This window comes from Daphnia carinata, chromosome 3 (assembly GCF_022539665.2).
Source record: "Daphnia carinata strain CSIRO-1 chromosome 3, CSIRO_AGI_Dcar_HiC_V3, whole genome shotgun sequence".
NCBI lineage: Eukaryota > Metazoa > Arthropoda > Branchiopoda > Diplostraca > Daphniidae > Daphnia > Daphnia carinata.
In genome coordinates, this window is record NC_081333.1 from 336,232 (window position 1) to 355,282 (window position 19,051).

At 37.9% G+C, this 19,051-nt stretch overlaps 3 protein-coding genes and 3 long non-coding RNA genes across 8 annotated transcripts; all 6 read left to right on the forward strand.

Annotated features, from left to right (window-relative positions):
* The first annotated feature begins 55 nt into the window (after nt 1–55).
* On the forward strand, nt 56–824 carry LOC130693205 (uncharacterized). Its single transcript, XR_009420613.1, has 4 exons — nt 56–284; nt 334–480; nt 550–661; nt 725–824. It is a non-coding gene; the product is annotated as an uncharacterized LOC130693205 (long non-coding RNA).
* Nucleotides 825–2,635: 1,811 nt separating this feature from the next.
* Nucleotides 2,636–7,618, forward strand: LOC130693600 (uncharacterized). 2 transcript variants are annotated; one of them, XM_057516768.2, is made up of 13 exons: nt 2,636–2,982; nt 3,061–3,536; nt 3,596–3,712; nt 3,795–4,008; nt 4,075–4,562; nt 4,652–4,789; nt 4,854–5,074; nt 5,254–5,406; nt 5,835–6,104; nt 6,206–6,348; nt 6,919–7,075; nt 7,216–7,341; nt 7,457–7,618. In XM_057516768.2, the coding sequence occupies exons 1-13, from the start codon at nt 2,651–2,653 to the stop codon at nt 7,601–7,603; spliced, it is 2,982 nt and encodes a 993-aa protein (XP_057372751.1). In that variant the 5' UTR covers nt 2,636–2,650; the 3' UTR covers nt 7,604–7,618. The 2 variants fall into 2 exon arrangements, with proteins under 2 accessions (XP_057372751.1, XP_057372755.1); XM_057516772.2 differs by lacking the exons at nt 6,919–7,075; nt 7,216–7,341; nt 7,457–7,618 and adding an exon at nt 6,525–6,678.
* Nucleotides 7,619–9,359: 1,741 nt separating this feature from the next.
* On the forward strand, nt 9,360–12,691 carry LOC130693874 (uncharacterized). Of its 2 annotated transcripts, XR_009001778.2 has the most exons (9): nt 9,360–9,586; nt 9,647–9,765; nt 9,864–9,973; nt 10,037–10,129; nt 10,188–10,244; nt 10,359–10,425; nt 11,464–11,862; nt 11,924–12,257; nt 12,335–12,691. XR_009001778.2 is itself a non-coding variant. In XM_057517088.2 (6 exons), the coding sequence occupies exons 1-6, from the start codon at nt 9,475–9,477 to the stop codon at nt 10,360–10,362; spliced, it is 495 nt and encodes a 164-aa protein (XP_057373071.2). In that variant the 5' UTR covers nt 9,360–9,474; the 3' UTR covers nt 10,363–10,951. The 2 variants fall into 2 exon arrangements, 1 of the variants encoding a protein (XP_057373071.2); XM_057517088.2 differs by lacking the exons at nt 11,464–11,862; nt 11,924–12,257; nt 12,335–12,691 and having other exon boundaries at nt 10,359–10,951.
* Nucleotides 12,692–12,731: 40 nt separating this feature from the next.
* LOC132087847 (uncharacterized) lies at nt 12,732–13,338 on the forward strand. The gene is made up of 2 exons (XR_009420706.1): nt 12,732–13,006; nt 13,073–13,338. It is a non-coding gene; the product is annotated as an uncharacterized LOC132087847 (long non-coding RNA).
* Nucleotides 13,339–13,604: 266 nt separating this feature from the next.
* On the forward strand, nt 13,605–15,541 carry LOC130693866 (uncharacterized). Its single transcript, XR_009001776.2, has 6 exons — nt 13,605–13,959; nt 14,025–14,244; nt 14,303–14,416; nt 14,494–14,697; nt 14,758–14,831; nt 14,906–15,541. It is a non-coding gene; the product is annotated as an uncharacterized LOC130693866 (long non-coding RNA).
* A 1,308-nt stretch (nt 15,542–16,849) lies between these two features.
* LOC130693777 (CD63 antigen-like) lies at nt 16,850–18,898 on the forward strand. Its single transcript, XM_057516982.2, has 4 exons — nt 16,850–17,032; nt 17,677–17,865; nt 17,926–18,102; nt 18,165–18,898. The coding sequence occupies exons 1-4, from the start codon at nt 16,973–16,975 to the stop codon at nt 18,468–18,470; spliced, it is 732 nt and encodes a 243-aa protein (XP_057372965.1). The 5' UTR covers nt 16,850–16,972; the 3' UTR covers nt 18,471–18,898.
* Nucleotides 18,899–19,051: the final 153 nt, after the last annotated feature.

Consider the following 19,051-nt stretch of genomic DNA (forward strand, 5'->3'; position numbering starts at 1 on the left):
TTTCCTACTTTTAGCGGGAGTGCTCCGAACTATGTTAGTCTCACACAGCAGTTGGGTAATATGCACTAGTGGATTGCCGCGCGGGCGACGGTACAATACTTTTTCACGTGCTGCATACCTTTTCTCTTTGTCTCCGTATTTAGCCAAAAACAGATCTACAGTTGAATTTGTTATGCCAGTTCCTTTTTTGTTGGGTTCTGTATCAACAAATTGAAACAGCATTCAAGAATACCTTGATGTTGCTGCTGATTATGAAGCAACAGATGTATCGGTTAGCTATTGGAGTATAAACTTTCAAAAAGCATGGTTTATCAGTTCGAAGTTCTTTCACAGGTCACCTATATGCTCTTCAGCAAGGATTTAGTCTATTAAAAGATAAAGAAGACCTGGAATTTTCATGTGATCCATTGAAATGGCTTGGCAGAAAGAAAAAAGAACTGAGGTCGCTGAAGAACAAGCTCCACAAACAAATCTTATGATGTGGGGAATCGCTACATCCTTCATTGATGTGGGTTAATTAACTGTGTCCATAATTTGTTGTGGTTTCAGACAGTATATGTGATCTAGCTGAGGCTCAACTTCCTGTTGAAAATGTTGCTCATAATCTTTTAACCTGGGCTGAAAGCAGATTCCAGTTATGCCCTATTAATCGGTTCAACAAGTAAGATATATATTGCATTTCCTATCACATGTTTAAAAGAAACTGTTTCTTATGCATTTACAGAATTGTTGTTGGGACATTCTTCAGTGCCAAAATATTGCTGGATGTGTGCCCAATCTTTGGCGAGCTAAACAAAGAAATGGCCAAAAACAAAAAGTATTTCTTTTAAATATAATTTATTGTCTCAATTTAACTATTGTGTGTGTAATTGTAGATATTTCAGTTTACACATTGTCAATTTGATACATTGCAGAACTCCTTCCTATCGGAGGTAACAAAATGCACATTAAATCTCTTCAAGAGGATATTTAATATTCTATGGCATCGTTCCTGAGTGTTGTGTGTAAGATAATGTAAATGATGAGTGTCTCAATATTGATTCAGGTGATGCTTAACATATTGACAACTTTGAATCAAAAATCCAACCCACATCCTGTTATTTCACGAATAAGTAAGTAAAACCCATAACTTTCAATTTTACAGTGAGGAAAACCGTTCGCGTTACACGTAGAGTTTAGGTTTTCGATTTAGGATAAACCCGAAATCATGTTTTCCACTTTCAGCTGGAAATTCGTTAGGCTGGGGAAATCTAGGCACATGTATGGAAGTGGGCGCGGAGCTGGCAGTTATGGCTTCAGCGGGAAGTGAAACAAATAGCAGGTCAAACATTCCGTGAACCATAATTATGTTAGGACCGTTTTTAATTAGGACCGCCCATCGTTACAGAGGGACAGTCAGTTTGCCAAAACATATCAGTCGTTCCACTTTTGCTGTTGCGTACGCTTTGTTCCCCTCGTAGTGCGATGTACGTTCACAACGAAGAAGAAACAGCTAAAAGATCTCGCCATACGGCAAACAATGGCTAATGTGTATTCAGTATGTCCATGCAAATTCTTCGCTATTCCAATCTAACGATTCCCTGTTCTTTTCGTTGGAAGCAAAATAAGATTGCATCCTACTGCGATCTCCATCTGTCCGAACTCGGGTTGTGTGAATTTGATTCGTTATCTTCCTACTACATCCGGAAAACTGCGAGTTTTCTCATGTATTGCTTAAAATGTGAGAACTTCGTCTTACTCCGTGTGGCACGTAATTTCGTAAGATAAAAAGTCAGTCCACCAGCAATGGACGTTGTGTAGTTAGAAGGAGTACTTTCCAATCAAACGGGGAAGAACGGGGACTCCGCAAATGGATTGAGATAAAGCAGATAACAATTGACTTTATCAAGTGAAGCCGTAAAAAAAACGTGATTAAAGAATAATTTCTCGTTCGTTGCTTAAATTGTTATGTCGAAACTTGTTTGTCTCGTTCCGTATTAGAAAAAGATAACGATATCTGCTGCCTGGATTTTTTTTTATCTTCGCGATGAAGTAAAAAGGCAGTGCGAGATACGAGACGTTGGACATTTCAAGTTTGTTTAACCCCACCGTAGGAAACAGAGAAGTCCTTATTTCTACACAATAAGGTAAATGTTTCCGATTTTATTCAGTTAGTTTATATGTAGCAATTTACGTTTGTTTAAGTATCATAAACTTGTTAAGCTCCAGCTCTTCTCAACGTTAGAAGTGTTTATTTTTTTCTCTCGTAATAATAATTTATATCATATAATATAGTAAAGATAAATAAACTTAAGATTTTCTGGCACTATAATTTAACCCAAAAATAATGGCGAGTTATTCAATAGTTAAACGTTCAAATAATCAAAAAGCTATTTGACTAGTTTTCTTCCGCTATCAACCATCGTCTTGCTCATATGTTTGATGTACCATAACATTTTAAAATTTGCATTCTCGGTCGAATATCTCGTGTTTATCAAAATGTTTATGTCGTTACTGTTATTTGTTTGTGGAACCAGTGGAGCCATTTGTTCATGATCATAATTTAGAATATGCTGAACATTTTCAAAATGTTTTTTTTCTTAGGTTTCCTGTTTCTGAAACAGCAAGCAACAGGGTGGACAATAGAATTAGCAACGAGACGGGCAGTAGAATGGCAGCCGACGAACAACCAAAATTAGAACAGCTTTTGTTTCAAGGGAAAAAATTGGATTGCAAAACCAGTATTTTCGGTGGCGGATGCTGGGGGCTCTTGTTTGACGGACATTGGAGGGAGAAGAATGAGAATCGAGGTACCGAAAAGGATCGCGTGAAATCAAAGGCTCCTAGTCTAAAAAAAGAAGTTGCGGTAAGAAGAATTAAAAATGAAGACTGTCTTGATGGGTGGAAAGCTGTGGCCGACAAGCTCATAGAAGGAAAAGAACTGAATCACAACAATGTCCTACGAGTTTTCGGTTATGAGGAGGACGTGGCCAATGGATGGAGGTTTTCATTATTTTCACGTTGGTGGCTAAAGAATTAACAGTATGAAATAAAGGCATCTCATTTTTATTTACGGTACAGGTATTTTGCTCTGGAACCGTACACTGCCACTTTATACGACTATTGCGATTATGAGTACAAGGGACCGATGCCAAATGAATCGCAAGTTCTTTATCAAATTACCAGCGGAATCTACTATCTGCATGGAAAAGAAATTATACATGGCGATCTTAATCCATTGAATGTCGTTATAACTGCCCAGTCCCGTCCTGTGCGAATGAAGATTTCAGATTTCCGATTGAACAAATTCAGTTACAGTAAAAATCTGTCGGAAAGAAAAGAAAAAATTTCTTGGGAAATGGAACTCTGTAAGAGAAAGTATTGGACATTGTCAGAGAAAACTGACTCCCTGGAAGGAATCGAAGACGCCACTGAAGATGCCATTGCTGCTGGATGCATTTTGTTTTATTATCTAACCCGTGGCGAACACCCTTTTGGTGATGATTTTAAATCAATTTTGAAAAACCTCAAGGAAACGAACCCAATCAATTTAGAAAGTAAGTTGGCATACATTCATCATATTTATTACTCTAAAGTGGCTTTTTTCTTAACTAAGGTTTACGCAAAGATCACTTTGCCCATGAGCCCATAAAAAAAATGATTATTCCATCCCCAGTAAAAGGATTCAATTGGTTGCACATAGCAAATGAGAAATTTAAAGACGCACTTTCAAGTAAGTCCAGAATTTCTGAATTCGTTTATGGCCTGAGTAATCATTTTTACAAATTTAATTCATCATCTGATTGAATTTGCAGTCCAAGTCAACACCAGTAAACTACTTGGTAACGGCACTTATGGACACGTGTACGAAGGGAAATTTAATGGCGATCTTGTTGCGGTTAAACAAATGACGACGACAACGTCACAAAAAGAAATTATTCAAAGAGAAATGAGTACACACATAGGATTGGATCACGTAAATGTAGTGAAACTCCTGGATGTCGCTGATTCGGCCGACAATAGAATCACGTAAAATGGCAATCTGGTTTCATTTGAATGTTTTATTTAAGTTAACAACTTGTTAAAACCTGACAGGCAATTGGTTTTGGAATGGTGTGCCGGGACATTGGCAGATTATTGTGAAAAGAAATATAACGGGCCGGAATTGCCACCGGACGAATTGGTCCTCTACCAAATCGCCAACGGATTGCATTACATCCACTCGAGAGAATTGGTGCATCGTGATATTAAACCGGAAAACATCCTCATTTCAAGGACGACGCCCATTCAAATGAAAGTCTCTGATTTATCGTTTGTTAAAAAAACGCGACATGATATTTTTTCTCAGAGTAAAATCAGAGGAACTCTTCAATGGATGGCCCCTGAGAGGCTTCAGTTTTTGAATGACCCTGACAACATGCCTGCCGATCTCCCAGATGCAACTATCAAAAGTGACACGTATTCATCCGGATGTGTATTTTTCTATTTCTTGACGCGTGGCAAACATCCATTTGGGAACAATGCCACTGCTCCTGCCAATATTTTAACTAACAATCCAGTAGAATTCGTCAAGTACAAGGAAGGTAAATCCTTTCGATAGTAATTTCTTTAAGTCATGTAAAGCAGCAAAAATTCGCCCTTTTTATCAAATTTACTTATTTGACATTTTTAGAAAAATCTTTAGTGGTAGAGGACGTAAACGGAAAAGTCCTTGTTGTGATTCAGAAGATGATAAAATTTGAAGAAACAAAAAGAATCGGATTGGATGAGGTCATCAAAGAAGTAGCCAATTTGTTATACGAGAATAAGGGTAGAACCTCAATCCTTTTATTTCAAAATGAATTGATTATGTCGATCCTTTTATTTCTTTTTAGATAAAATCCAATCTCGATTGCGTCACGTTGACATGGATATGGACAATCAGGTCGACTTCATCTGTACCACCACTGAGCCAATTCTTGCATGTATCAGTAAAAAAGAGTTAACATTTTACACTCGAGAAAATTCTTCTATTCCGTTTTCTAATTGGAAAAAGAAAGTCATTTGTCTACCTCAAAACATCGACGGGGGATCAGTGATATCATTTGAGTGGAATGTAAATCAATTGGCGGCTGATTTTTTATCCCTGATTTCGGACGTAAACATAGATCCCTAACACTATCTTTATTTGATCTGGTTGTTACGGATAAATGTATCGGATAACGAAATCAGGGACAGACAGATTTTATTTTTCCATACAACTAAGAGAAACTCAAACGCATAATTTTGAATTAGATTGACGGTACACAACTAGCTGCTGCTTCAAGAGATACGCTCGTCGTATGGAATTACCCAGAGGGCAAAATTCGCTTTCAAAAGAAATTCTCGCATGTCCATCAAATAGAATGGAATCCAACCAGGCACAACTTGCTGGCTACTTTTGGAAGGGTAAGTCGCAATGTCAATTTTGGCTGGTCCATCAACAAACTTGGGTCCATTTTCATGTCAAAAACCTGTCCATATTGCCAAATGTCGACCATCTGTCCACATTTTTCTTGGTTGAGAAAAGCTTAAAAGTTAGCTGGCGACGACATTTAAAATTTGCTGCAATTCATTGTTTTCATTACCATCATTATTATTCTGATTGAATTGGTAAGAAACTGTTACGATCATAAAGCATTTACCATTTCATGTTTAAAGTTAACGATTCGTTTCTCAAATTCAAAATTGAAGCCTTCATTTCGATAAAGTGAACATGCGAAGTTGCTAGTTCAACAAAAGCAAAAAATAACCTTTTTATGCCCATTATTGTGATGCAGTTCATATTTTTTTGTTTGCCCTGTTTATTTTTTGTCACTTCACCATTGCCCATGCAGGAATCAGATCAAGTTGTTTTATGGGATTCAGCCACTGGCGACGTGATCACCACAATTGACAGTGAAAGGGTTACGGCTGTGAAGTGGATTTCTGAAAATCAAATCGCTGTGTCTTCTTATAACGGAACGATTAAGATTTTTGAAATGGATGAAAACAATTTGACAACAACTCGACTCGTGAAAGAATTCAAACATGGAAGGGAATATTTTTATCTGAAATGGAATGAAAAGACCCACTTTTTGACTAGTGGGGGTGATTTCCAGATTAAAGTAAATAATTTGTTTATTGACGTAACAAAATGAAATGGAAGATATCATCGATCTCGTTGGAATTTGCTTTTTTATTCAATTGTCTTTTTACTTCTTTGCAGATTTGGTCCATGGACCGTGACGAGCCCATTTATAGCCTGTCGATTGAGAAGGAGATTTCGGCATTTGCTTGGCGTCCGTGCCCAGGAAATGGGGAAGAAGAGGGCGGAATCAAAATGGCAAGTAAATCGGCCACTCTTGCTTAGTAAGTCCATCTAAACGTAAATTCTAGTTTTTTTTGTTTGTTCGACTGTGAACCTTTGTAAACTTCGCCTCTTTTCTTTTCAACGCGAATCACCCGATGAATTGTTACGACTGAATTCAAAACTATTAGCCACGGCAGGAGGGGAATCGTTGTCAAATAATTTTTTCTGATTTTAGTAGGTTCAACCTGGAGGTTAACGAACAACGTCATTCGATTGCGGAAGCTAAACGAAAGGCATACGAGAAAAAAAAACGAAAGAAAAACGCGAGTAGTCGAACAATTGAATTCGCGAATTCAATTCGTTTCCCTGTTTAGTCCTGTAAAAGAACCTGACAGTCTTTCCAGGTGGCCTACGATTTGCTTAAGTTAAAGGGTAACAAAGAAATGTAAGCAGAGGATCTCATGGAGGAAAGAATGTGGGCAATTGAAAAGTAGTTCGATCGAGCCGGACTACCATTTTTTTAAATTAAAAAGAACCAGCAATCATTTTGTGAATTGGTGTATGATCTATGTATGCTGTTTCTATTATCATTTCCCATATTCTCTGATGAGCTTCTTTTTTCCTTTTAGTTCAACAGGAAGTGGCGTTTTTATTTGGAATCCACTGAAAAACGAACAAAATCTACAACGTCTTGCTGATATAGAAGTAGATAAGTTGGCCTTTTCATCCGATGGTCGGTTACTTGCAGGTTTCGGCCATAAGAAATTAACGATTTGGTCAGCGGAGGTGAGAAAACAATCTTTTTAGAATATCGTCGTTTTAGTCATGGTTTTAATAAGAACGCAATGCTACGTCTTTAAAGTAAAAGAAAATTCTTTTAACTTTGATCAAATCTTTTTTCTTCCACGCCATTTTTTTTATTTCAGGACTGGAAACAAATTTTAACCTCGGATGTTGATCTAAGTATGGACATAGCAGATGTATCGTGGGTTTGCACAGAAAATTCTACAAACTTTTACGAGAATAAAATCATAGTCAATGTTTGGGGCAAGGTAAGTGATAATCGCTTCCAGCGACGGGTTTCAAATTATTCTGCCTGACGGTTACTTAACAATTTTACCATGGCTTACAGTTAATGCTCCTGCGCATTATTTTCTTTCTGTGTAGCCCAGCAAAGCATTTGAATTCGCATTCGAAGAAAGTAAAACTTCTGATTCAGCTAATCCGAAGAAATTAGATGACGAGGACATGGATGCCGATAGCGACGATGCTAGTCCTCCAACACAGCCAAAGGGCAACTATTCCTCTAAATAGAATCAAATGAACAAACGTAGATCCTGCAAAAGACGACACTGTAACATTGTCGAAGTATAAGATGTTTCAATCACAAATAAAAAATGTTTCAATTAAATTTTTTATCCAAATGAACCGTGACCTTTTAAACTACGTTTTTGATTTTAGCATTCTGATTGTTTGTACTGCATCGCACGTCTTGATTCGATTTTCGTTTACAGGTGAAAGAATCATTGGTTGAATTTCCTTGGTTGCAAGTAAAAAAACATTTCAGAAGCATCGAGATTGGTTGAACTTACACGTTCCATCGCCGACAGCAAATTACAGTCATTTTTTCTTAGACCCGATATTAAATTCATGTTCATACGCCCTGATGAATTCGCCCCAATGGCTTCGAATATTACCGAGTTCATTGAATTTCGCCACAGTTGCAGCACTTGAAACGGATGGCGTTGGCGGAGTTAATTATCTCTGGGCGTTGGCTTTTATGTTGTCTGCTTTTGCTCCAACAGATCCTGATAGACATCGATTTAGCTGATGGCAATTGTTGGTTATTAGGAAAGTTATCGTTCGAATTACTTTCGAATAGGAAATATGATGTCATTCAATTGTTTCTTCTTTTCATCGATCACTTGTTTCAGTCATCTAATTGCAATGAGCATTTTATTTTAAATCAGCAATTCCCAAATCGAAACGACCTTGGTTGATTTTTTCTTATTCTTGTCAACGCTGGCACAAATTGCTTTTGGCGAAGTAGGATCCCAGCTATTTCTGTCTACACAGTTCCTTTCCTCCGTAACATTAGTCTAGTGATTCAGCTCTGTGAGTTAGGACGTAACAGATGTTTTTAGTGGGACATTGTTCGCTTTCAGTGTGCACTTTAGCCGCCATTTTGTACTGAAACAAATGAAGCAGATGGATCAGTCTAGTAGCCGAACGCCCTGCCACGACTCGTTTTACTTCAGAAACAGTTAGTAAAATCTCTACATTTTGCATCATTTGCAGTGAATCGAATGGGTTTTGTTTGCAGATTTGTAATTCTTGTCTATTTTTTGTTATTTTTATACTTAGACAGATAAAGGGACGTTTAATTTCATCCCACGTCGTTTCAATGGTTTCCCAATAATATCTTCAAATTGTTAAAGTTTTCGTGCTCTGCATCTATACCAATGGGGGGGATTATTATTCTTTGCAGTTATCCTTCAAATTAGTCTTGACAAAAGTTTTAACAACGGTCAAATAGGTGTCGTTTAAAAGAAAATGACGTGGGGTGCGTTGTTTAGAAAGGCCTGTATTGTTGCCGATACGCTTTGGGACCCCATTAGCTTGGTTATAATCATAACAAATTATTTTCCATGGCGCATTCAACTTATAAGTAAATCTCTCTTTATCTTCCAAAGAACATTATCCTCTTAGCTAATGGTAAGAAAGTCCAAGACAAAAATGAACGCTTTAATGTAATTGGTCAAATAACCATCCATTAGGCTACATAACCCCACTGTTTATGGTTTTTTCTTTTGTCTTTATCATGAAAAGGTTGTGGAGGTGAAATAATATTGCAGTGAGAAATATAGCTCAGCTTTCAAGGAATTTCAAGAGTATGGTCTTGCTGGCTTTTTTATCTTCTGGAATAATATTCCATTGGTGATCATTCGCAGTAAAAGTCGATGAAGTCAAAAGCCAAACCTTACCCTTCCTCCATTATTTCTACGCGCCATTTTTGCACCTCTAGCGGGAATGCTCCGAACTATGCCAGTCACACTCAGCAGTGGGGTAATATTTAGCAGTGAATTGCCGCGCGCGACGTTAAGTAAAATACATTCTCACGTGCTGCATACCTTTTCTCTTTGTCTCCGTATTTAGCCAAAATCAGATCTACAGTTGAATTCGTTATGCCAGGCCATTTTTGGTTGGGTTCCATACCAACAAATTTAAAAAGTATTCAAGAATACCTTGATGTTGCTGCTGATTATGAAGCAACAGATGTATCTGTTAGCTATTCGAGTATGACCTTTCAAAAGCATGATCTATCATCTCGAAGGTTTATGTTATTTTCTTTCCCAGGTCGCCCGTATGCTCTTAAGCAAGGAATTAGTCTATTGAGAGATAAAGAAGACCTGGAATTTTTGCTTAATCTGATAGAATGGCTTTGGGGAAGGAAAGAAGAACTGAAGTCCCTGAAGGTACGACTTCTACAAACTAATCTAATGATGCAGTGAAATGACATTTTCTTAATGGAGGTGGGTAAATTCATTGTATTTATTATTTGTTGTGGTCTCAGACAGTATGTGATCTAGTTGAGGCTCAACTTCATGTTGAAAATGTTGCTTCTAATCTTTTAATCTGGGCTGAAAGTGGATTCCAGTTACTCCCAGTTAATCGGCTCAACAAGTAAGATAAATATTATATTTCCTGTCACATGTTTAGAAGAAACTGTTTCTTATGCATTTACAGAATTGTTGTTGGGGCATTCTTCAGTGCCAAAATATTGATGAATGTGTGCTCAATCTTTGGCAAGCTAAACAAAGAAATGGCCAAAAACAAAAAGTATTTCTTTTATATTTAATTTATTGTCTCAATTTAACTATTGTGTGTGTATTTGTAGATATTTCAGTTTACACATTGTCAACATGACAAATTGCAGACTTCCTTCCTATCTGAGGTAAAAAAATGCATATTAAATCTCTCCAAGAGGATGTTTAATATTCTACGGGATTGTTCCTGAGTAGTGTCTGTAAGATAATGGACATCATGAGTTTCTCAGTTTTGATTCTAGGTGATGCCTAACATATTGACAACTTTGAAGCACAAATCCAACCCACATCCTGTTATTTCATGAATAAGTAAGTAAAACCCATAACTTTCAATTTTACAGTGAGGAAAACCGTTCGCGTTACACGTAGAGTTTAGGCTTTCGATTTAGGATAAACCTGAAATCATGTTTTCCACTTTCAACTGGAAATTCGCTAGGCTAGGGAAATCGATGCTGGTATATGTAATGGAAGTGTGAATGGATCCCATTTAATTTATTTTCCTTTTCACGAATTACAGTTGGTTGTTAAGCCGTTTTATCAGGTCAGAGTTCATGAAGCTGGACTGTATTTAGCTACTTAAAACGAGCTGAGCTTGGTTTATTTTAAAATAATGTAAAAATGACCGTTTGGATTGGAAACACCCCAAAATTTTACGATTTCAGCTGGAGATTCATAAGGCTAGGGAAAATGCCGCTACGTGTTTGGAATGAGAACAAAATTTGTCTTCTTTTCAGGAATTCTCGTGTGAGGTGCAAAGTATTTAAAATAGTTGTAAAAAACAAGAAACTTAGATGATCGATAAATTTCTAGTTATTCTTGTTGAATATTGACTACCCGTTCGCCTTGTTACGTTGGCTTATTTTACATGAAAAACGCGGGCTGTATACTGATCGTCTGTTTTTCATGTAAAATATTTTAACTTTTTTATTTAACCGTTGCCTGTAACGATTTTTTTTGTAATTGGGAACATGTTTCTCCGTGGCAAAATTACAAAGGTAATTTAGATCATATAGAGGCACCAGGTATTCGTGCCAGTGAAACGGTGAGTCCGCTAAATTTAAAATTCGCATTTTCTATTGATTGGATCACGATAATTATCTATTTAACTGTAAGTTTCCTTTTTTTTTTGTAGGCTTCATCAAAACTGCATAAATGGGTGCCTTCCACTACCATTCAAAAGATGCCTAGCAAAAATGCTAGGCAGTTAGGCACCCAAAGATGCGGTCATACCACGTAAACTGATAAAAAGATGTTCTTATAAAGAGAAAAAACAAAATTTAATTCAGTTTCATAAACTTATTGGAATTATTATTGTTAAAACTATTTAAATTTTTGTTTTAATGGCAGGTATTTGCCTGGATAATCTCAGTTTGTGATAAGACTGCACGAGAGATGTCGTCCTTCTTGTATAGAACGCCTCATATACTAGATATTTCCGTGTTTGGTATTGTTCGAGTGCACACTGGTAGGTTAAATAAAAAACAAGCTGAAATTTAAACATGACAAAGATAAGTACGGAAAGGAAGGTGATCTTTTTCCAAAAAGGAAATGAATATTCGGAAAGTGCTGGGCAAAGGAAGGCCGGAAATTTGACTAGGGACGGAGAAAAGCATTTTGTGGCTTTCTACATTAACAAAATCATCAATGACCTCTTCGTTGTCTAATAGGTCCAGCTTTACAATTGCCGCAAAGGGACATCGAATCCCCTAACAGTTAGTTTTCTTCACGTGGAAATTTGTATGGAAGGTACTCAAATAATTCTTTAATTTTTGCTGAATTTTTCTCATCAATCAGTGAACTCATCTAGAAGGCTGGCCACTGATGTTTGATCGGCAGCCAACGTCATTAAGGGAGGGCAAGCCGGAAGAGCCTACATTTCGGTTCCTGCCCAATTACCGGAATCTGATCTTTTATCCTCAATCGCTACATCCATTCCTTTTTTCTGTGACATTTCTCATCGTTCCTGACAGTAAAAAAAAAGGCAAACGGAAATTAGCAGTCACTCACGAAGTAGCTTGAACTCGCGGTAAAATATCCTGCTGGAGCAAAGCAGTTTTCTTCAGAATTCCTTAACATTCCGAAGAGCTTTTTCTACAGCCTTTACTGCATCTTAGACACTAGCAAAAATTGCCATGTGTAAGGTAAGACATATTTTTTTTCGCAATTTCAAAAAACGTTCAGTTAAAATTTCTTTTCGATAACCTTTTCTATGGTCAAGATCTGGAGTTAATTGCCGTGGCAAAGCGGCCATATCGCACACACGAAAATTGATTGGAAAAGATATAATTCGGAGATAAATCGATGCCGAGTTCAAGTTTGGCTTTAATCAAAATGACACATTTATTCGGTCCATTGGACCCTGGAACATCACGAAACAATCACGCTGGGATTAAAAGCGTTTTCTGAGCGAGATATACGGCCAGCTCACGGAAATGGATTCATCACCTCCTGAAAATTGATTGTTGGCCTGGAATTAATGAGAGCTGCATTGGAAGTATTACCCTTTCTATTAAAAGTTTTTTTGAATTTTTGCCTGTCGCAATTCCAATCGGCTTTGACTATTCGCTACTGAATATGGAACTATCGTTTTTTTTTTGTAGTTTAAAGTTAGATTCGAAAGGCAGAATCGTAAAGGATCTGCAACTGTCTACTAAACTGTAAATCATTGAACTTTTTATAGTTTCTCCTTCGTCTAGGCGCAAACTTTGCAAGCTATCTAGGTAATTGAAAGTCAACGCTCAATTTCCTGGAATCGAGTCCGCCCAATAGTCGAAACTCTTTCCGTGTAGGTTTCATCAAATGTTTCGCATGTCGATCGAAAAGTGTTGGGATCGATATTCATATAATGGACAGAAAGGCCTTTTGCTCATTGAATGCCCTCAAACGCAGCGTGATTAAGTGTTTAACTTTTCGTATAATGAACCATTCATTAATTATTATTCTCAATTTACTATAGGCAGCACACCGTAACCAGTCACGTTGGCATTTGGCTTTTTTTTTTGGAAAGCAGTAGATTGAAGCGAGAAGGTGTTCATTTGAAAACAGTGGGACTTAATGGAACTGCTCAGTCATCACACGAAACCCGTTGGAAGGAAGTGAAGAAACCACAGATTTTCCGAAAGCGTTCGACACGCCCCTTTAGTTTTCTGGCGACGGGTGGTTGTTTTTAGAACCAGCGGATCTAAATGAAATAAATCATCCGCTCTATCGAGGCAAGAAAAATGTTTGACTTAAAATTCCCGTAATTATTCCGTTACCTGTTTAGTTACAGTTATCCGAGTTTTTACGTAACATTGGTTTTATCCCTCTGACCTTAAAAATCGATAAAACAGCTGTTTTAATTCGGAAATCAAAACAAATAGGAGAAACATTTACCGATATCTACGATGGAGCTGTAACAGAAATGTAGTCGGTATAATTTGTGAAGTTCATAAATGCAATTTCATTTCCTTATTGACACAACTCACAGGTTTGACAATGAGGGATCGCGTATTATCGACCTCTGCCCGCACGTCTATCGCGAATTGTTCATATCTTGCCTGAAGGATCCCGTATGATTGATTCTACAGTTTGATCACAACTTGGTTCGTGCGTCGAAAATAGTAGCAACGAAACGAATCAAGTTGAGACATCTTTTGGCGTGCAAGGACGTTATCAACGTTTCCCAAATTTTCCTTCCGGATCTGTTGGGCAACACGAAAAGACGATGGGAAAACCGTGCCCTCCTCATCGTGCACGTCTTGTGACGTGTGCAAGTTTGTGCGTGCAATCGCATCTGATGCGACGTGAAACGGAATTCTAAAAATACGGACGTTGACAGCCGGCCGACCGGAAGAATCCACAGTAATCTACTAAAAATGCTATACATCCATTAGCGTCTAACCAAGTTATCTATTTTTATTTTTTAGGATTCCGTCAGCGGAATCGAGCGGAATTAACCCACTATCTACACAAGGATATTATCTGAATCATTCTTTCCGTTTCTTCAATCGATAACGGAGGAGTTAAGGAGTCTATCCAGGACTAAATCTATTTATCTGTATGTGTCGTATAAAATTGCCGTCCAGGGCAATAGCAGTCTTGCAATCAAGTTGTTGTGTCCCCAAACTGATTGGATACACAACACGGGTAAGTTGAAGGGATACAGAAAGAAAGAACTTGCATTTTCTTTTCTTTCTTTTTCAAGTGGTGTACACGAACCCTACACGCTGACAATGGAACACAAGCCTCAAAGCTGATTGTAAGATTCGCCATCCATGATAACATTTTCGCCTCGAGAGATGATCGAGTTCTACGAGAAGTATCAATTGCACTAACGTTTACTGACTAGTACAAAATAACTCATAGACACGCAATCTTGTGTGGAGATATGCAAAGAGCTGAGCTGTTGAGCGGCTTGCTTTCTTCATTATACGGGCGGGGTTTTCCCCGCTGTAACGCATGTTCGTGCTATTGGATATACTAAAAAGAAAAAGGACTGAACGTCGATAAGAAGGGGAAAAGTTTGTCCGGAGGGAGATGGCAAAGATTATCCGCGTGACCAACTAAAGAGAGACAAAGCCCCGGCTTTATTACTATAACGTGAGTAAAACTGCTGCTTGCCGAGTTTCGATCAATATTTTCGTGTCTTCCTTGAAACAGGTGAAGTGAAAGGGTAACTCGACGACACACAAGATCCGGGAGAAAAAAGAAAGGATTACAAGTACATGTCATGTGTAAGTACTTGTAAATTCTTCTAAGGGTTTTGCTCAATCATTTTACCAATATCTTGATTTTTGACATTTCGTAGAGGAGTCTTCAAGATAAGCTTTGGAGATAAAGAAGAGCAAAAAAAAAAAAGCCCAATAACTTGAACGTCAACGGAGGACAGTCGGTTTATTGGATGAAACAGGATCTCATTGATTCGAAACGTCAACACAAGAAAAGGAGGGAAAAAATCCTAACTTGACGTCAGATCAAACAATGGGGAAAAAAACGCGAGGCAAAGGCTAAGTGAATCAAGAAACAAGAACTATTGTACCATACTACACAAGAGCACAAAATTAATCATCCGAGAAGGACCCGTTGTAATAACAATTCGAGAAACGACGAGGAAATTATTTGGAATCCTTTGTATTTTGCAGCAGACGAAATGAATTAATGATTCAACTTTAAAAACATCGTCTGAATGATGAAAGACGTTCATTTTCTTTCATGTTTGTATTCCTGTAGAGTTAACGATGTCGTGTAAAATAGCAAAAAGAGAATTAAAGTTGAAAATAAATGTGGGGTGGCCATTAGGCAATCAAGAAGCGTGTTCACCATGTCGGACCTTGCCGTAGGTGCATGCTACTTGAGCTGTCACTCTTTTGCACGCTCTCAACTCTCCCCTATTAAGTGTGTATACGGATTCTAAACACATCCACCGTTGGACCAGACCTGTGTGTGTTTTTTCTTTGTTCTATTAAAAAGAAGCCCTTATTTTATTTTTTTCCCGTCCTTCGGAAAGTCGAAAATCGTTAACATGACTGTTAGGGGAAAAAGGAGGAATGTAAGGTGATTTCGCTATACTCAAACGAATGGTGACTAGCAGTAAAAGAGAAATTTTCACTTGGAAAAAAAAAGATGGCGGTAAAACATTCCAGATGTTCTTTTTATTAGCCTATTACCATTAGTTTTCTCAAATGAGATTCGATAGCGTAAAGTGTGTTTTACGTATCTGTTAAGGGTTTATTAGGGTGGGGGGATAAAAGGAAATCGGATCGATAATAGGGGAGGTTGAAGTGCTATTATCTGATGGGATTTTATTATTTTTCTGTTGTCTGTGATGAGGCTATAACGCCAAGATGATTCACTTACACACGCTTCAGCTCTAGAATAAAGAATTTTTGGTGAATCAGCGTGTGTGCGTTTGTGGGGGAAGGATCAACATCCGGGATTTCTTCACTGATTTTCGTGGCCTCCCCCCTCTGTTTCACTGAAAGACGCAATGATGACGCGAGCCACAATTCATTTTGACCACTTTGTCATGAGACAACATATTGATTTTATTGATTCAATATTTCTCATACGGTAATGTTTGCTTTGACATTATTTTAATATTATTAACATGAAAGATGGCTCCCGAAACTAGACAAATGAACACAAAGTGGAAAATATTTGTCAATAAAACTGTTTGCCTATTTCTTGTTTGTTATTGAGAACTTCAAGGACGCCTTGTGGTGTGTAATGCCATATGTACACATATGCAGACTATTCAACGTTAACGTCACGGATGATGGACCACGGCCAGGTGGCAGTACAAGGAACCTGCTGATGAAACGAGACCCATAAAAGACTTTGGGAAAAAAACATGAGTCACCATTATGTGGCGGCCCCTATCGTTTTGCATAAATTTTTTCTTTTCCCCACCCATTCAGGTCTGACTGAGTTGCTTTGCAAAGACACATCGATCGAAAAACTTACGAAAAATACCCAGACCCTCCTATTACGCGAACAACGGATATAGAACACGACAATAAAACATTTCCATGTTTCTAATCAATATGGATTTCCGTCTTTCACGTACTTTTCACATCGTTGTTGGTACTCAGACGGATCTCTAAGTTTGTTATTTTTTATTTCATTTTTCTTTCTCGACGTGTACACCCAAACTAGCCGCTAGAGGCGCTAATGTCTTATGACTCGCCTAACGCCTTAAAAAGAATTTACCGTTCAGTCGTTGCTCAGACGTCTTGATAACCGAAGGGCCATTGTGAGACACGAAGACACGTACGACACATTGTTGGTCGAGAGATTTCAACGTTTAAAACGTCCTTGGTCGTTTAGGTTTTTAAAAAAGTTATTACTTTTTGTTTTGTAATCAAGTTATTTGAAAATGGAGACGGGAATGAAATTCATCAAATATTTGCTCTTCATCTTCAACCTGCTGTTTGCCGTGAGTCAAAATTATGTCAAGTTTTTCTTTTTATCTGGATTTCAAAAACGCCCCTTGTATGTGTGCGTCGTTTTTAATTTCATGTGTTTACGTGGCGTTCCCGTTGTTGCAATCCCATTTTTTATGTTTCGCGTCGTCTAGTTTTTATCTTGATGTAGTTCAAAGCAGGGGGGAAAAAGGAGGCGCTTTTGTTTGCAACATGGTCTGAAATCTATTAAACGTGGGCTTACCTTTTCCGGGAAATAAAAGAAAAAAAAAGTAACGGTTGATAAGTTCCTTCTGAAAACGAATGGCCGACAATATTCCATTTGCTGCCATGGGCAACCGTGTCAACACATCGAGCTGTATTTGAAAACTTGTTCCAACTACGTCTCTTAGGTAGTTTCTCTTTCCTTTTTTTTTTTTTTTGTAGGTTTTAACTACCCTTTGCAGTAGTAGAGTCGTGTTCAATCTTGTGGCGTGGATGACTGCTCTCTTGCTATTGTATTTTGTGTCAGAGGGGTGCTCGGTCGTAAATTGTGTCTGGGAAAGCACGATCCTCGTGTGTGTTTCGTGGCAGTCGTTTGGGGCAGCCAACCCCTTATAATATATACGATGTTAATAACCTTTTTATTGCCATTTTTTGTTACTTTTTCTCATCACAGGTTTCGGGCATCACGCTCATCATAACAGCGGCAGTGATTCAGGGACTCTACTCGACGTATCTGGATTTCTTGGGAAATGAATTCCATTCAGCCCCCATGCTCTTCATCATTGTTGGTGTCGTCATCTTCCTGGTGGCCTTCTTTGGCTGCTGTGGTGCTGTCAGAGAAAGCAACTGCATGATGATTACAGTAAGTCCCGATTTAACACGTTTATTTGGCAAAGTACTGATGAAGTTTTGAATTTTATAGTTCTCAGTCTTCCTTGGACTCATTTTCATCTGTGAATTGGCTGGAGGCATTGCTGCTTATGTTCTGCGTAATGATGTCGATGTCATCCTCACTGAGAACATGTACAAGGCTCAACAGCAGTATAATGTTACCGGACATGAAGGAGTGACAGAGACCTGGAACATCATGCAAAATGAAGTATGTTGGATTACATAATTTCATATTAGAAGGATTTCCTTAATTTAAATTGTGTCATGCAGGTCCATTGCTGTGGTGTCCAAAATTACACAGACTGGGCCAACACAACCTTCAGCCATGGAGTCAATGTTCCAGATAGCTGCTGCATTGAGTATACAGCAGGCTGCGGTCTCAATATGATCTTGAGTCCCGACGCAGATCAGAGACTTTGGACTGTTGGATGCGTACCCGAACTTGCAAAGCAAGTAAAACACAAGGCTGGTGTATTTGCTGGCATTGGAGTTGGCATTGCATTCATTCAGTTGATTGGCATTGTCTTCGCCTGTCTGCTGGCCAAGGCTATTCGAGGAAGTTACCATTCCGTTTAAATTTATAATTAAGAGCGTCCAAGCAAAAAGAAAAGTCGAGTTTAATCATTGAAACCGCACTTGAAGCTCGTCATTAACGTAAAAAAACACGGGCACTTTTTAAAAATGAAGTTGAAAGAAATCCGCCTGTCTTCGATATCTTCTATTATTCTTGTTATGTCTTGAAAATCAAGTCTAGTTTGGAAAGTGAAAAGTTAAAAAAAAAAAATATTATATGAAATTTTATTTTTTTTTCTTTTTACTTTGGTCATTTTATACATTTCGATTTGAAACAATTAGGGATGCAATATTTTTTTCTGTTTCTTTCGTTTGAAAAAGTTTATCCCGGTATTGTCATCTTAAATCTTTCCCAAGAAATTCGTCTGCGAGTCTTTAAATCCGAAACGAATGATGGATGTAGATATTAATAAATGAAGGTTTTACATTTCTATTGATATTCAACTAACGAATTTTTTAAACAAAGTTGTGTATTTTCTTCTACCTCTGCACTTCCAAGAGGGGAAAAATCAGTAATAAGAATTTCGAATTATGACACGAGAATGGTGAGGGTTTGGGGCTAGGAGGGGGTGGGCGTTGCGACG

Coding starts and splice junctions, on each gene's coding strand:
- LOC130693874 (XM_057517088.2), top strand. CDS start 9,475: ATGCCAGGCCATTTTTGGTTGGGTTCCATACCAACAAATTTAAAAAGT. Junction 9,587..9,646: donor TGTATCTGTTAGCTATTCGA/GTATGACCTTTC, acceptor TTTCTTTCCCAG/GTCGCCCGTATGCTCTTAAG. Junction 9,766..9,863: donor AAGAACTGAAGTCCCTGAAG/GTACGACTTCTA, acceptor TTGTGGTCTCAG/ACAGTATGTGATCTAGTTGA.
- LOC130693777 (XM_057516982.2), top strand. CDS start 16,973: ATGGAGACGGGAATGAAATTCATCAAATATTTGCTCTTCATCTTCAAC. Junction 17,866..17,925: donor GCAACTGCATGATGATTACA/GTAAGTCCCGAT, acceptor TGAATTTTATAG/TTCTCAGTCTTCCTTGGACT. Junction 18,103..18,164: donor GGAACATCATGCAAAATGAA/GTATGTTGGATT, acceptor TGTGTCATGCAG/GTCCATTGCTGTGGTGTCCA.
- LOC130693600 (XM_057516768.2), top strand. CDS start 2,651: ATGGCAGCCGACGAACAACCAAAATTAGAACAGCTTTTGTTTCAAGGG. Junction 5,407..5,834: donor TGCTGGCTACTTTTGGAAGG/GTAAGTCGCAAT, acceptor TTGCCCATGCAG/GAATCAGATCAAGTTGTTTT. Junction 6,105..6,205: donor GGGGTGATTTCCAGATTAAA/GTAAATAATTTG, acceptor ACTTCTTTGCAG/ATTTGGTCCATGGACCGTGA.